This window comes from Stegodyphus dumicola, chromosome 4 (assembly GCF_044657685.1).
Source record: "Stegodyphus dumicola isolate Sdum_Otavi_A_Nest chromosome 4, ASM4465768v1".
Lineage (NCBI taxonomy): Eukaryota > Metazoa > Arthropoda > Arachnida > Araneae > Eresidae > Stegodyphus > Stegodyphus dumicola.
The window spans coordinates 183,729,364-183,747,760 of NC_140771.1; the positions used below are offsets into that span (position 1 = coordinate 183,729,364).

The following is an 18,397-nucleotide window of genomic DNA, read 5'->3' on the forward strand; positions in this document are numbered from 1 at the left end:
AAAAGTCGTTCAAAAATATCATAATTATTATTTCATTATTATAATAATAAAAAAACAGTAAGTAATTCGAAAACAATAATATTATTAACACATTCAAATATATAAACAATAATATTGACTGCAAAAATATATTTTGTAATTCATTTCGAAATCAAACTCAGGAGAAAAGAATTTGGATCCAAACGTAAGAAAATCCACAGACCGCAGAAGAAAGAAGATTAAGCCCTCAGAAAGCTTACACATTTCAATTAGTAGAGTACATGAGTGTTGCGTAAAAATTTCCTGTTATATGCAGATTTGCGGTGAAATATTCCTTTCGTAGCTTTGCTAATTACCCAAGGGAAAAAATATGAAAAGCGGTCCTCGGTCATCGGCCTCTTCATTATGCACATTCTCGAAAGCTTAGGTTAACTAAATAAATTTTATCAAGCATTCTGATTTTTTAAAATTGATTTTAATGGAAGAACTTTTCTACGGATGCTGGGAAGGAGAACTTATTAAAAATCTCAGATAGAGCGATTTTCAATAAATTTTAAATTCTCAAGATCTGTGCCTTTTCAAAACTCTGCTTCTGATAAGAATTTTATGCTTATGGGGAAACAAACCATTATATTACCCATTCTTGAAAACTTTCCTTTAACGAGAATGGAGAATTGCTTTTTGTAAATGATTTTCAAAAGAAACCTTTTGATGGCAATTTAAATTACTGTAAATGTCAGCTGTTTATAAATATTCAAATCTAAGCTTTCTCTTGATCTTGTTCTAGATATTCAGCTACTCAAAGTAGTTCATATAATTTGCCGTTATAATTTTTCTTATGTTTTTCAGTACCATATGTTAAAGATAAAACGCCTTCGGATTTAAATAATAACTTATTTTGTATCTGCTACTTTTACCATATATTCACTAGAAGTTTTGAAAAAAAATGAAAAGCATAGTGATGCATATTTTTTCTAGCAGTTATATTCAAATATCAATACTAACAAATTGGCTGCCAGTTCTTTTTCTGCCTCTGTAACTGAGTAATACGCAAAATACATTTGTTACAAGCTTAATAAGTATAGAATTCCTTTCTCTTTATTGAAGTATATCAGTTGTGTGATCTTATTTTGTACTAATAAGTTATTTTTGATGTTAAGAAACTTTCTTTTCTGATTTCAATTTCTTCTCAGAATGCAAATATAAATGACGTATTTGCGAATCTCAGTAAGCTCGGAAAAAGTATTTAGTACTAGAATTTAAGAGTTCGCAGTAGAAGTGTTAGTTACGACTAAAGCGGGTTACTTCCGAGAAAGAATTACACCGCGTGTTTGCAAGTAGCTCTGTAGCTGAATGTGCTAGCCATCCACTTAAGATTATATTGATATTTTACACTCTGCTTTGTTGTGTGCAGCCGATTAAGTGGATTTAGATTGAAGTAGGAGCCAGTCGTATAGTTAAACTTTAATTCATTTTGATTGTAGACCCTATTTTGTGTTAAGTTACTTAGCCACAAGTGGTGGTTAGTTGTAAGCACCACGTGTTCTCATGTTCTGTCCAGTTTAGTTTAAACAAAAAGGGTTTTATTACCTTCGTCGGCAGTCATCCGTTTTTTAAGACATAGCGAGAATTTGCTATCTCGTCTTTAATAAGGTTATGTTTTATGCTCCCCAAAAGAGTAAGACTCAACATATTAAGACAAATTTTGTTAAATCTGAGAATTATTTGAATTAAATTAATAGAGCATAAAAGGGCACATTAAATGAAAAGCTGCAGATGTAAACGAAAATTTAAGCCATTGTTATTAATTTACAGCTGCAAAATAGTCAAATAACAAAAGTAAGAGGGCACTTGAATATTCACTTAGGGTACTAATCTCGGGATTAATTTCCGTCCTTCCATGAACAGATTTACAACAGTTCAATGTAATTGACATATATTTCTATCCAGACTATAAGGATTAAGTGCCTTTCATTTATTGGAAACTGCGACCAATCTTTTGATAGACGTCTGGCTAAGTGTTGACATACCACATTGACTTGAGATGGACATAAAAGAACCTTTATTTAAAACTTTATAAGATAAATAGAAGGCTCTTATGCTTACAAATCCGCCAGCCCTTATGGCGAGAACTCAAGTTAAAAATTCATAGGTAAAGCTAAATTTAAATAACTAATAGCTAAAGGCTACGCAGGGTAAATTAACGCGAAGTTGGCTCAGATTTCACGAGCTTGATTTTAACTATCGGTAAGTTTAATGTAAAGCCGAACACTGGAATTCTTGTCTTAGAATAGTAACCTAGTAACGTGGCCTTAAAGGGGCAGAACACGCTCTGTATTAACAGACTCAAATCCTCACTTGAATACAGTCGAACTACTTTGCAAATGGAAAGAGAGAAGGCAGAGTAAAGATTCTTAGAAATAAAACAACATGTTATATAAATTAGAGGAAACCTAACAAGGCTACTTATAAATGTAAAGTGTATACCACAAAAGCTTTACTGCCACCCACCATGCACAGTGTAACGAACACATAAACATATAATCTAAGAGAAATAACTGTTACATTTCCAACTGCGTTGCCCTATGGTATTCGAGTTTGGACACTCCCGAAACCTGAATTTGTATTATATCATAGCTGTGCTATTCTTTTTTGAAGATTTCCTACACTTCTTGAAGCCTTAATGCTTTTTTCTATCAAAAGTTTTCTCACCTTCATAATGTTTATTACGTATATGCTGATGCTGGGTATCTCCCATCCATTCTTTTAAAAATCGTACTTCATCGTATTCATTTAGGTGAACCAACGCCACAGCATATCCTAAAACAATCAGATACGAAATTTGAATAATATGTGTATGATTTCACTTTAATTCTTTTCTTTCATCCCATGTGTTCCATTGATCTGTATTCACATAGTGCTTTATTAACAGCTGGGTTTTCGTTTTATGTACATCAGCCTTTTATACTTTAACTGGATTATATTTGTTCTGGATTTTATTGAGTCCGTTCATTATTTCAATAAACTAAATAATTGTCACAAAAGTCACAACTTATGCTGGGAATGTTTTCGTAGAAAACTTTTAAAAATGTCTTAAAGAGAGTAAATAACACCTGAGTGTATACGATAGTGACGTTCAATTGCAAAAGAACGAACCTTTCGATTTAGATTTCCATGAAATTCCTTCTTTTATGCTTAATGTAGAGTTGATTCCGCCCATTAATTCATTTATTCTCATTAATTCTTTTATAAATTTAAATGACATTTATTGAGAATTTCAGATGAGTCTTAGAAGCTACTATGAAAGGATGTAAGTATTAGCAACTGCAGAATATGTACTGAGCGCAACCGAAAAAAATGGCATTAAAGCTAAAAAGGAACAATGGTACATTAATAAACTTTTTGACACACGAAACCGTGAAGATTAATAAATTTCCAAAAGCATTTGAAAAAATGGTGAAATGAACTTAAATTATTATGGAACGCATATTCAGAAAGCAAGTAATTTTTTTAATTCTAGATTAATGACGTGTTTAAACACTTCAGATATTAAACTTATAGTTAGTGCACTGAAGTCTTTATATTTAAAAAAATGATTTATTTTATTTAGTAATAGAACTCATTTTAGTAATAGAAATAAATATTTTGAAAAACAGAATAATGTAGACAGTTACATCTAGTCATTAATATACACTTGTACATATAATATATCTGAAAATATTTTATTTCCGCTTTACTAATATGAATAATATAAAGAATAAGTATTTTGAAAAATAGAATAATAGAGACATTTATATTTATTCATTAATATATATATATGTGTAATTTATACGAAAATAATATATATATATATATATATAAAATTACATTAATATATATATGTAATTTATACATGTAATTTATACGAAAATCATTTATTTGTGTTATTAATATGAGCAAATATTTTTTTAAACACAAAGATTCTAGCGCATAAATTTTAGTTTAATATTTAATTTATTTATATCTATGAAGTTTAAAGTTTCTTCTGAAATAATGAATATTATTGTTTTAAAGTCAGTTTTATATTTTCTCCAAAATAATTTAGTATTTCTGTTCCGCAGTTTTTTTTAAAGCTTTAACTCATTTGAAGCGCAGAAACTATTTCATTAAAAATGTATATGAATTATCTGTTCTTTGCATTTTTATAGCAATAAAATACAGATCAATGCAATTTATGCAATACAGATGAATATATAATCTCTCAATGCATTTTAAACTTCAGTTTTAAAAATTGGCACACATCTAAAATGTTTAAGCTTCAAGATTTTGGAAAAGACTTTTGTTTCATTGAGTTAAAAATTACGAGTTTTGTTTATCTTGTGAAAGAAGTGTAAATAGCTTTTGCTAAACATTAGCATTTAAAAGATAAGATTGAACTTTCTGGATCTTTTCAAGGAATATATAAATCTGAGACAAATTTTACAGCAAAAAATTTCAGAAAATAAATCTTTATAAATATGGAGATAAACACACGGGAAAAAGAAATGTCTGCAGGTTTTGCATTTTACTAAACCTGAGTTGACTTTCTTTCACTAAACGTCCTTCCTGTTATTGGAATGTTGAAATAGATTTCTTAAAGTAAAACTGTCAGTACTTTTATCTCGAGTTCTACCATAATGTACATATGTTTATGAAATGTTTCTAACAAAGATTGGTCAAATTCCCATTGGTCAAAAGAAATGCTTTGAAGTAGCATATTGCACAGGTTTACACTGTTGAAAAGAGTATAACAATATTGAAGAGAATTTAAAGTTTTAAATGTACACAGTATTGTGTATCATGTTGAATTCAAACACGAATTTAAACAGGAATTATATTGTGTACACAATAAGTTGTTTTGAAATGAGTGTTAAGAGAATGTACTGGAAAGAATGTAAAGTTTTAAAAGTGCTAAATCCGTTTCTGCAGCTAAGAGTTCATGAATGTTTAAGTTTTTGCCTAAAATGTTTTCCATTTATTTACCTTTCTTAAGACCATTTAGCATCAAAAATTCAGATGATAAATCAGTAAATAAATAAACTTTACATCACAGAAGAAACCTCCTTTTGACTTGAAAAAAATAACAATCTGAAATTCTCAATAATCTCAATTTACAAACACAATTCTCAACTACCACTCTTAAAGTTTGCCATATATGTTACTTTCAATTTGCTTTATGTTTCCTAAAGTGAAGTCAGGACATTATTTTAATAGCATCGAAGAGATTCAGAAGGCCCAGGGTTATAAGAGATGAGTTCTACGAAGGAATCATGCAACCGTATGGTCGTGTCAAGGATTGTATAGATTTTCAACGATATTTCGTTGAAGACTGTGAAGTAAGAATGCTGTTTTCTTCTCAAGTTCCAATTTTGTACGAACTTAGTCTTAAAAATTTCTAGACACACATTATATAAACATGGCTTCTGAATAAATGTTATATTATGCAAAGTACCGGTAAACGACATGTATTTTAGAGAGAGGGGGATACTGTTACATATTTTACAGGATTTTCGAAACAAGGAGCTACAATCTTTAATTCGTGATACTATTGCTGTATTTACAGTCATGGAAAATTTTGAACATAACCATATATTCTATATAAACATATATTAGCTATATTTTATATTTTATACAAACATAAGCATATATTCCATGAAGCATATATTCTATATAAACAGTTTCAATGGCGATGAAAAATTTCTGTAACATTTTACACGCTTGAGAGAACTTTATAACCTTTTACATGTGTGGGAAAGTTTTGCAACTTTTAAAGTTTTTTACATTACATGGTTCCTGTGGAACAAAAGTTCAATTGTTCATTATGCTTTAAATTTAATACAAAACATTCAGTATATTTTCAAGAAAAACTAGTCTAGATACTTTCAAGAAAAACTAGTCGAGATACTTGAACTCATTAAAATTAATGATTGTGATATTTAATTCCTTTTGGAACCAAATAGAATCGAAAACAACAACTTTTTTGCTTCTTAGTTGCAAGAACTTGTTGCTTAGTTGTAAGAAGTTCACTTCTTCATTTATTTGATAATAGTCCTTTTATAGAGCTAGGCTGATAGAACAAGAGCTTTCTTCCAAAACTATTGTACTTACTAAAATTAGGTACCTAATTCCTGGATGAACTTCAAACTGTTTTGCAGGAATAATGGTTTGTTATGATCTACTAGGGTCCGAAATATTATAAATCTTACTGCTGTGAAATTAAACTTAAATCAGACTTCAATATAGGGGTGTACTACACAGTTATCAGAGCTGCTATACGAGTTATTATCTTTTTAAATGTCAACATAAACATTAGTCCAAATTTAAAATCAAACAAATATTTACTGTTCCACTCCTGGAAGTTTATAGACTAAAGTCATAATACAAAATAAAACGTTTGTTAATCATTATATAAAGGCCCTACTAGTAACTCAGGAGTTAATAGAACTGAACATTTGTTCTAATTCAGAAGTCAAACAACAAAAATCAGCGTTATATTTACAAAGTTTTCACAGGACTAGTTTCGATGGTTTCACCGAACCACCATCCTCAGCTGCAAAACCGCAAATGAACAAGATACGAAATAATGATTAGATAAGATAAGAAAGCCTGGACAAGAATAAGCAAGTGGCGGCATCTGTTGATAAAACTAGAACTAAAACATAATTTCTTTAAAGGTCGAAGGCAAAGGACTCAAGGACCCCATTCCGAATATGAATTCCTGGGGTATTTATAGGATTCCTTGCCAGTGTGGTTTAATTTACATTGGCCAAACTAAGAGAGCCTTAAAATTTCGCGTCAAGGAACATGAGGCATATGTTAGAAAAAAGGAAACACAGAAGTCTTCTGTTGCTCAACATTGTTGGTCCGAAAATCACACTTTCAACTTTTCTGCTGCCAAAATTATTCAAAAAACATCTTCCATTGGAGAACTGGATTTTCTAGAGGCATTTCACATTCATAAAAATCTTTCTGTTCTAGTTAACGATATTAATTCCAATCCAAAGTTGCCTTCGGCTTTTAAAGAAATTATGTTTTAGTTCTGGTTTCATCAACAGATGGCGCCACTTGCTTATTCTTGTCCAGGCTTTTTTATCTTATCTAATCATTATTTCGTATCTTGTTCATTTGCGGTTTTGCAGCTGAGGATGGTGGTTCGGTAAAACCATCGAAACTAGTCCTGTGAAAATTTTGTAAATATAACGCTGATTTTTGTTGTTTGACTTCTGAATTAGTATTTATTCGGCGTGTTATTGTGTCTTGAACACTAGTTGTTTGACTTAATATCGAACCCAGACAAACGGACTGGCTACATGTGTGCTTTTCGCGGTTTTCTTCGTGTGTAATATGATTACGACCTTGTTTTCATTAAAAATTTCCTCCATGAAGACACCCCCTCTCCGGAGACAAATAGTTCTTTTACCCATTTTTGTGTCCAAATAAGTTAACCTATCCATCATAAAGACTCGCTCTGCTTGAAAGAGGCATCGCGATCTTGATCGATTTAAAGCTAGCATAAACTGCGATTGAAATTTCAGGGGATGTAACACTTGTAACAGTATAAGGGTTTCAACTATTGAAATAATTTGCTATTAATATTCATTTTGGAACTTCCATAATCGGAAGTGTGGTGTAAGTGAATTATCCTACATATTCCACTTTTTAGAGATCCGAAGTAATTTTTTAATAGATTTTTAATATAATTTTGAGTTTTATACTATAATGGTTTCCTGCAATATAAAAGTTTCAACAGTTAACACAATTTGAAAATTTCGTTGGATATTTTTTGCTTTCAATATCTTAGACTGTGGAATTAATAAATTCAAAGAAATTCAGATCGTGTTCAGTTTGTAGCTAAATTTTTCTATTAGTGATTCGATTAAAATAACTGTTCCTAACAGATTACGTGGAATTCTAATTAGAAGTTTGACAGAGATTTTGCCTGAAACTGATCAGTTAGGAAAAAAAAAAGCTGTTGAAATTCATCGTCCTTGCCTAGTTTGTTTGCTATTGAACAAACTGGAGACACAGGGTCTGGGGATTATTTTCCATATGTGGAGAATAGATAAGTCTACTTTCCTTAGGTTACCTTTTCCAATACATTGTTTTGCAATTCAGATTTATGTTTAAACGATCCAATTCTTTAAACTGCTTCTTGGTTTTAAACTTTTTCTACGTAAATAGGAAATTCAAACTGAAGCTTTAATAATTTTTTGTTGGTAGTTTTGAATGATAGACGGAGATTTTCTTTTATCGCGGAGAGTCAGTTTGTATTCCTTACAAATACGTCATCGATCTTTCAGTTAGAATAATTTATTTTGACGACAGAAGCCTTTTTGAAATGTTTTATTGTTATTTAAAACCCGTTTGTCGAAGTTATAGGCATAGATGTTTATCCTGAATAGTTGAAAACCGTTGAGACAAAGTTTTAATCTGCAGTTACTTTAATTAAAAATTGCGGAAGTAAGGAATTTTCCCAATATGTAGGTCATTGTATCATTTTTATTCTCCTTTTGATATATAAGTGAATTTAATACTATAAAAAATAAAAAGGAAAGTGCAACGCTCCTTTTCTGTAGAAAAATACTGCTTTTAATACTTTTGTATGTACTACACTTCAATTAAATGTAAACGTTTTAAGTAAAAAAAGCATATAATTTTGTTGGCAGGTTCTTAACAGGAGTTGAAGTAAAAAAAACATCTTATATTTATTCCCAAAATAAGATGACAGGCGATAACAAAATTACTCAATTTTGTTAAACATGCAGTTATTTTTAATGTGTTTAGAATATGTTTGATTTTATAATGTTTTTGCACTTTCTTTCTACAACATTCGGCAATTGCTTCTGCATAAATTTGGTACATATTACTCAAAGAATTAGCATTATAAGATATTTTCTTCCCCTCTCCACATGCTTTCGTGGTATAATTGGAAGCATATTCAATGCGTAATCGAGAGCTCCAGGGTTCCTGGCGACGGCACTGAACAATTTTCACTTGTACTGTTTCAAACAAACAAACAAACAAACAAACAAAAAAAAAAAAAAAAAAAAACTAATAACTCTGCAGCATGCAGAAGGCTGGTAAATATTACATTTTTATGCTGTTCAATAAATATGCGGAAGACAGATTCAAATACATTAAACTATAAGATAAATCATGCGCAGATTTTGATCGTATTCTTATTAAACTCTTCTTATCAATATTAATCTTTGAAGAACTTTTGGGATTGATAAGAAAATAAATTGATCTATAAACGATAGAAAAGCTCACTTTGTATCATGCTGAAGCTCTCTTCATGGCAGTACTAACAATCAATGTTGAATCATAGTCTTAATTTAACAAAAAATGTATAAAATTCGGAATAGCCTACTTGTGGAGATCTTTTAACAAAACAATCATTGATGACGGTTTTAGCCTTTTGAGAAGCCTTTATTAAACGCCCCCTTACAACATATTCAATAAAAGGCTTTATAAAGACTTTATGAAGAATTTTTTTCTTTCTTACGATGTGCTTTCATCGTGCAAACGTAACCCGTCCTCCTAGCAGTCGGAAGATCCGGAAGTCGGATCCAGGTGAGAGCATCTCTGTTTGATCATGCTTACTTCCAGGCTGCAAAAGAATTTCGCATGGTTTCACCGGGAACGCCCGAATTAAAATATGGTAGGCGATTAATTTTCGGAAATGGATTCTCTCCTTCCCAGCAGCCTTTAAGTGAGAGAGGATGTACGAAAATTTCTATTCCTTTTATCCGGCGCTTTCGTAGTGTAATTGGAAGCATGTTCAGTTAGCAGTCGGAAGCTCCGGTGTTTGCTGAATTTTCATGTTCATTGTTTCGATAAGTACTTAATGAATCGACAACTTCACACGATTTGTTTGTTTATACGATTTTCAATAGCATGTATATGGGTCCAAGGCAATGTTTGCTTTCTTTAATTAAAAGAAAAACGTGAAGAAATTGTGGTGCTTAGGAATCACCTGTATTTTAGAGTCCTCGCGCATGATTATATAGTCAGCTCCCGATTAACTAGAGCAATACGAAAAACGAAATGAAAGGGTAAACTCAGAATTAACCTGATGGTAATTAAAAATAAATGCGGGAAAGAGGAATAATCTGTGTTATAATTAATAGGCAATTATTATTAACAATTTGCCTGCCTTTTAAAGCAGTTTAAATTGGAAAATAAATTCACTGAATTACGTAAAGGTTAATATTCAACATAAACTACAAAAGAGCAGATTATAAATAATAGAAATATAAGCATCGTTAAAATGAGAAACCTAGTTATAAATGACATCAAAGAAAGAATATTTTTACAAGATAATTTAAATAACAAGTGAGTTCAAACTAAGATAAAAGAATCTTTTTAATCTTCTTTTTTTTTTCATGTAATGCTCGTGTATATATTCAGGACTAAGTATAATAAAATTATATGTTCTTTGGATAAAAATGACTCGTAATTACTATTCACATACTCTACTATTAGAGTTGTTATTCCACGCATTTTTCCTTTGTTTTCCATATTTACCGTGCACAGTATTTCTTTCGTCGATCATTTGAGATGAGATTATTAGCTCACAGTTTCCGTTATTCCGAAATAAACAATTTAAGATGTCTGAAGACGGACTCGATTAATCCGTTATTAGGTTAATACACATTCAGATATATTGGATTCCAGTGTAATACTGAAATGAGAGTAGTTCAGCGTTATTGATTAACTGTCTTAAACCGACTTCGGAAGCATTTTGTTTCAGAAAACAGAGTCCAAAATATGCAACAAACTAAAGCTTATGTAAATTTCGTCATCATCTTTATCTTTCATCGTTTAAGGTCTTTAAGGTCATTTCAGTTTGTTTCCCACAAATCAATCTCTTGATTTCGCCAGTAACAGGGTCATAATATTTAGGCTGTCGTCCATGGGTCGCGCTTGCAGTTATCGTATACATGAATTAAAAACATCTCACAGTTTTTTGCTTTGTATATTTCAGAGTTTGGAAAGATAAGGTACTGACTCGTTTCGAAATCTTAAGCTCAATTCGTGGAAAGTAGAGCTTAAAAGTAAAGTGTTCTTTAATTTTAGAACTGAAAATAAAGTGTACCTTAATGTTTCTATTCATTTAAGTACTTTTTATGCTTATTTTGTTTTTTATTTTAACATTTATTTTTGTGCTTCTTTAATTTGATTACCAGCAGCAACATAGTTGCAATTTATGAAAAGTTAATCAATTTGATTTTTGTTCTGAATAAAATGTGAACTGGGATACAAATTCGTATTTTTTTACTCGTGTCTTAAAAAAATTGTGCATATATTTATTCTGAAGATACAATCGAAATTTTTGAGAGCAATTAGTTGCCTGAGGCAGAGGGTATATTTATTTTCAAAGCTTTCTGAGGGAAATAAACTTCTTATCCTCATGGTCGGTGGAAAAAAAAATAAAAATACCGTACAGATAATCCAATCACTAGGAATCGAACCCAGGATAAAGTACCAAAGGGCTTTCTGGGTGATCTGTGTCACTGAAAATAAGTATTATTTCTACTATACCTCTCATATTCTTTTATAAACCCTTATAATTTTTTATTACCTGTATGATTTTTATAAAATGATAAACGGTATATTTAACGTAATATAATATTTCCAGACAAAGTTAATTAAAATCCAAGATAATATCAATAAACAAAGAAATCAGAATAAAATAGTAAGACATTATTATGACCTGTGCAATTAAAATTTAATTGAAAGTAATCTTAAGCGTAACACTTTTGAAGTATATGAAAATGTTAAGTATAAGATATACTGATGCTCATAAATATCCTAAGATGATGAAAAAATGTTTAATATTGAATTTATGAAATTACTGATTTTATCTCACGAAATCATCAGTACACAGTCTTTTTTTCAAAGCAATGTTAGAAAATAAATGAATATAGCACATACTACAACAATTAATTTTAAAAAATAAAATGCTTTCACAGAATAATAAGAAATATTTCAAGGTACGGTAGTATATTCTTTAGTAATTTCTTGTGCGCACTAGAACCATAAGGACAGACACTTACCACCCCTTCTTTATTTTACTTGCAGCGATCACAAATGCGAATAAAATTAAAATAAAACCTCTTTATTAACATATTAACCTAACGATTAAATAAAACATAAAATATCACAAAATGCCATCTCTGCAAACTTGCCGATAATTCAGGCTTATGTTCCAAGTCAAACTGACTGTAAAATACAATTTATCACTCTCTTGATTAAGTATTGGCTCTGCCCTAAGTAATCGCGGATCAGAAGCGTTTACCGAAGCTAAAGCAGCTAAATTCAGTTCAAGAAGCAGGGAAGTGTGATAGATTAACGGTCCACAAAAGCTCTCTCTCCAAACTCAGGAACTATGCTTTTATTTAATTTTTAACTAATTTGTATTTTGGCGAGAGATGAAAGTACGCATAAATGTTTAATAAAAATTAATGAATAATAAATATAACAATAAAATAATAACTGAAGATAAAAGAGAATAATTCCACTAATAAGAAGATTGTAATTTGCAACTTTAATTATTGAACAAAAAAAGCTGAAGAACCACAATAAAATGAATCATGAGACTGTAATTTAATATTAGTAATCATTAGTTTTCATATTATATCATAAATTAAAATATTGTTAATATTTGTAAATAGTAACATAAAAATATTATTTGAATATGCATCCTTCAAATCTGTGTTATCAGGAAAGATAATACAAATCATTATCACTACCATTTCTATTATTAGAACTACTGAAATATTTTTGGAAATTATTACTTTGGTTTTTGAAACTTACTTGTGTTGACATTATAATTACCGACATTTAATTTAGAGCAAAAATAACCGACAGGGATTGAACAAACTGAAAGACATTGACAAAGATATTGCAAGCTGGAAGATTTGGACCGTACATAAACTATTTCACAAATTTAAAAACCATTGCTCAAAATTATATATAATTATTAGTATAAAAAGAATTGATAATTGCAGTATAATAGAGAACAGTTAAATATTAAAAATTCAGAGATTTTAGGTCGTACATGGAGTATTTTATATTTTTGAAAGCATTTTGAAAAATAATAAAATTAAAACTTACTATGAGAATAAATGTGCCGAAAAATTCTGCTAAGAATTCTCTGATAGAGCTATTTTGTATTTTAAATTTTTGTAGAAATCTGTAGCCAGGAGGTGTAGACATGGCACTGATTGTACTTAGGAGGGGTTGTAATGGACGGTTAAAGTGTTAAAGTGACTCTATCAAGATCGTAGAGTGGTAGGAAAAGTCACGTGGGAAAGAGATTTGGGCTCTGATGTTAATCAGCAGTGGGAAGAGGCTAAGAAAGAGAGGCGACTGCGAGGAGAAGGGAAGAAGATAGCGTTTTTTTTTCCACAATCAATTTTCTAATAAATTTTTCACCACATTACGTTCAATTAACTACTGTTTGTTCTCACAAGCTACCGTTTTATGGCGATTTTTTTCGCTACATCTCAGAAAAGAATGAAGTTTAGTAAAACTTACTATTATATTTTTATTTTCTAGTTCGAGATCCTATGAAGCAGACAGCGATTTTACTTGTGATCTTCCTAGACAATTTATCTATTTCATTCAGGAAAATTATTGTATGGTTTACTGCATTAACGTGTAAGGAGTTATCACATTCTTTCGTGCGTGCTCTCATTGTGTAAAAACCACTTTTATACAGTAGTTGGAAGATAGATGATTCGAATCCTGTAGTTCAGGGAATAGATGAAATTTCATACATCTTGCTCAAAAAACTCTGATGTCTACATGAACTAACGAAAACATGATGGATGATAATTTGTCACCAGCTGAATTTGGTCCGCTTGGTTTTGAATTATCACTAGTTGCCCTCTAAGTCTGGCAGAATATAAGGAATTACTGCTTTCGTTCGTTTGTGCTGTCGGAGAGTAAGCAGTAGCCATTTTAGCTCGGATTTAGACGATACTTCGATCCAATCCCTGCTGTTATATGAACTGTCTTTTCAGACTTCCTGGATCCGAAGAAAATGTGTGTATTACATGCGGGATAAAATTTTAAAAAATTTACAGATGATGAGGTTCATTTTATATGAGAGTAAATTCATATCTCCTATTATTTTGAGACTGCTATTTATTTGCTTTTTATCATAAAATTTTATTTGCTTGTTACGAAAGGCGCAAAATGTTTCAACCATTAATAAACCTCAGCATGTGACAATTATCCTAAAAACATAGATTGCCATAATTATAAACTGAATGTACTGTTGATAAAAATTTAACAGTTAATGCGTCATGCAGTTTAATAGTAATAAGACCTTTTAGATAAGACATTTTTTTACTCTAAAATTTGATAGGTACTTATAATCGGATGGCTAAATAAATGAAATTGTTTCTACAATTCCATAAATTAGGGAGAAATTTAGTTATTGTACTATGCAGAATAATGACTTTCTTTAAATACAAAGAGAAACACACAAGTTATTACTATATACATAATCTGCGTAGCTACTACTAATTATAATAGTGATGTGTTTTTGAGCGGTTTTAATTTTGGCCTGCATTTGTTGGTTACTGGTATGACTGAAATCAAATATGTAACAATGTTTACTAATTATTCTTAATTTTTCTTTCTATACCAGAGTAAAATAGTGTATTTAATTAGGAACTTAACTTTCATTCTATTCAGAAGCAAATAATATCAGATTTAATCAGAAACATGCTCTCACCAAAGACCTACATTCCTATTTCTTAAAATTAGTCTTGGATTCTAAGGGGTTTTATATTTTAAGGGATCTTATTGTAAGTAAAAAAGGTAATTAAAATACCATTAAATCTTAATTAGAATTACATGTTATTGAACAGAAAAAAAAAACTAATGTTATTCAGGGTTTTCTTGCGCACAAAATATGGAAATAAGGGTAATTTAAGCAAATCATTAATGAAATATGTACGTTGCCTACTCACATAACTTGATAAATTGTAGGGGTTATGTCTGAACGCGGTCGAATGCTATTAAGCATGTTTAGAAGACGGACAAAAATGGACATGTGCATGTAAACTCAAGGTAGATCAAACGCACTTCGCCAGAGAGCTAAGTATTCTCCAAAGATTAAACTTGAGAATCAGTAACTGGGTTATTTGCTTGGGATCAGCCTTTAGACTTGATGGCAAAGGTTGTAGCGTTTGTTGTCCTTTTCGATGTATTGCATGCGCCTTATTGGTTATACCATAGTCGCTTTATTTGTAACTGTATTGCTGGGAACCTGCAGCTTTTGAAGATTGTTATTTGTGATTTATATGAAGGAACCGTTGTGCTATCCTAGAATGGTAGCTTGCGATCTCAGCAGCCAATAATTTTCGAACAAACATATTCAGAAAGCTTTACCATAATGATCTTTATGTGAAAACACCGTTATGTTACATACCGAATTCCGCGACTTGTAAAAGAGAACATTTCAGACTTTTTTTCTTTATCGGCCGTGAATTCAACGTTTTGTTTCAATGCTCATGTTTGAGTCGTCTTAGTGTTTACGAAGGCGTGCAACTTCATTTTAAATATTGATTCTGTAAGTGTGTTCATCTGGAGAAAACCTAGGACGCGCACTCTTCCGTCGCATACCCCTCGACAGATATTTATTCCTCGTTCGTGGTTTCCTTGCTTGAATAAGAGGAATAATAAGAAAAAGCTGCAACGCTCCGAGCTTTCTTATGAAACAGGTCCTTTAAGCTCTGAAAATTAAGTGCATTAGGTTGTGCACAACCAAGACAAGCTGCTCAGTGATCCCAAATCAGCTTTCAAGCGGTTACGTAGTAATTATATTCTTGCTAAAATCAGGAGGTAACGTTCTTCAGAATCCAAGGCTAGCTTCTGATGCTGCAATTACACTTCGATAACCTTCAAAAACAGGACGACTAAATTGTTTCCATGCGTAGAAAGCGTTGAAGATACTTAATATGCCTCGTGGTTAGTATTTAACTTTCTAGAAGTATTCAGATGTGCTCTGATTTTAAACATAAAACTTTCAGACAAATTAGATTGCTATAGTTACTCGATAAAATCCTTCAACGCCTCTACTGTGAACAAGATATCGTATCATCGATTTTGGTTCTCAAAAACGTTAGCCACTTTCATGCAACCAGTGCGGATTGTGGAATTTATAAGTGTCGCTATGCACAGGCATTAATCATGGTTTTTCTTATTCTAGACGCGGCTAAAGACTTGGAGTGCATCTGACAAGGGGGTTTAATTAAAAAGGTCACCAACCACGAACTTAGCGGAAAGATGGTTCTTATCATTCACCCATTTCTTACAGACGGAACCTTCAGCGTCAGGCAGGGTAAAAACTACTCCGTAGTTACTAAGATCCTAGACAGGGCTCCACAAGGGTAAATCCTCTGTATAATCTACGTCATGGATTTTCCGATGCTCTATGACCGCATTAATTGTATTATGGTATGTCAGGCTGACGGTACTGTGATGCGTTTGAGTTCGTTAAATCCAGGCTTTCTCAAAGCACGCATGCAAAATATAATGCATAAAATAAATGTGTAGAATTATTATTATTTTATTTCACCAGGTATTTATCATTTCATAATTTGCTGTTACTTCTCCTTTCCGTTTCCCAACCAGAATGCAAATTAAATTGAGAGTCAAGCTAAGACAGAGCGCGTGTATGCCTCTCGAGGTCACGTTACTAGCGCTGATAAGACTTTAACTCTTCAGCGTGTCTTTACAGTTTCCTATATTTAAATCATTACGCCGGGGAAAGTTTTGAATCAACTTCACGTTAAAAAAATTTTGTAGTCTCTGACTACTATGTTTTAATTCTGAAATTTACTGTTACTTGCATCGGCACAAATGATGGCCTGATTCTGTTCGCGCTCACAGATTCTGAGAACTGATGTTCAAGTTCTGATTTAATAAAAGGTTTGTTTTGAAACCTTGCAAGACTCCGTCGTTAACTTCAAAGACAGTGATAATTCGTTATACATCTGCACAGAGTTTGGATCTATGCTATGCTGCTAAGAAGAAAAATGATGAAGAAGCCACACTTTTTAACGAGACAGTGTCCAACGACACTAGGGTGACATATTTAAGAGTAATCGATACCATATTCACGTGGAAATACAGGTCTGGTTGTTAATTGTAAAGCCACTCGAATTTCCAGGGAAAAATATTGCCTTCTTTAAACATCATCTCCCTTTGATCTCGTGAGCACAAAGCAATTTATATTTTTATTATAAGTGTCATTATAACATACGCTTCTCCTTCTCAGAGCACTGCTTCAGCCACAGATTTTAAAGTTCTGCAAAGCTATCAAAATGAATTCATCCGTAAAATCACCATGGCACCCTGATTTTTTCTCAACAAACAGCAAAACAATGATCTCAAACAGTTGATTTAAAACTATTTTTCGCCCAACTTAACAGTAAACTCTTCACAAAGGGTGCGGTAAAATCAGCTGATAACTTCAAATACGAATTAATAAACACTGATATGAATTTAAGACCCTTCATTATTCACCTCCTCAATATTATGTCGCATAAGACCTAATTTAGATGCTGCTTCATATTTCATTTATTTTAACAGCACCTCTACATAATAGATATTAATTTACAATCTCATGTATTACCTCACTTTACCTCTCTACCAACTTCCACTTCAGACAGCACACAAGAACTGACGTAGGCTAGGGACTATATTTAGGCCTTTTTAGATTTGGTCTCATTTCCGTATTTCCCTACCTGTCCGCAAATACCCGGTCGCAATATGATTTTGTGTTCAGTAGTATTTAATTACCATAAATTATTATTTACATTTACCAGTCTTTATACAGTTAGTATTATGTCTAATTTTGAGAACTACTTTTATTTTCTGTATGATATGAGCCTATGGTCGGGACACATCATTGTATATGCCATGATAGATGTCTGTCAATCGTGCCGGAGCTTAAAGATCATTCTTTTCATTGAATCTCAGTGATATGGTTTGCTGCAATTTTTCGTTAATGAGACTGGTCAGTCAGTAATTCCATTACAGTTTCATGATTAATTTAAAGCACAGAAGTGCTGAAAATCACTTTCAAATTTGAATGTTTTACTCAAATGAAACAGAAGGTTGGCCACGCTGTTCCCGGCCATTCTTTAAATTAGGCCTAAAATAAACATGCACTGTTTTAATGTTATACTATGCACGTGTCTAAACGTAAAAAATCAAACTTAGTCGGCTAAGTATCTGATAAAAAAATATCTTAACTCGCTTAAAATATTAACAGCTTCCGTTTAGCAATTTGGAGTAGTAAACGTGAACTATTTTTTGCTTGAAACCCTCAGGAATTTAGTAGCTCTTGCAGATATCTTCTCTAGAAAAGAAAAAA

At 31.6% G+C, this 18,397-nt stretch overlaps 1 protein-coding gene across 1 annotated transcript in view; it reads right to left on the reverse strand.

Annotated features, from left to right (window-relative positions):
- LOC118186515 (aquaporin-9-like) overlaps positions 1–13,324 on the reverse strand; it is a 118,197-nt gene extending 104,873 nt beyond the window's left edge. The window contains exon 1 of the mRNA XM_035356624.2: positions 13,117–13,324. Within this exon, the coding sequence (XP_035212515.1) occupies positions 13,117–13,218 (102 nt within the window). The 5' untranslated portion in view covers positions 13,219–13,324. The remainder of the gene's footprint in view (positions 1–13,116) is intronic.
- Positions 13,325–18,397: the final 5,073 nt, after the last annotated feature.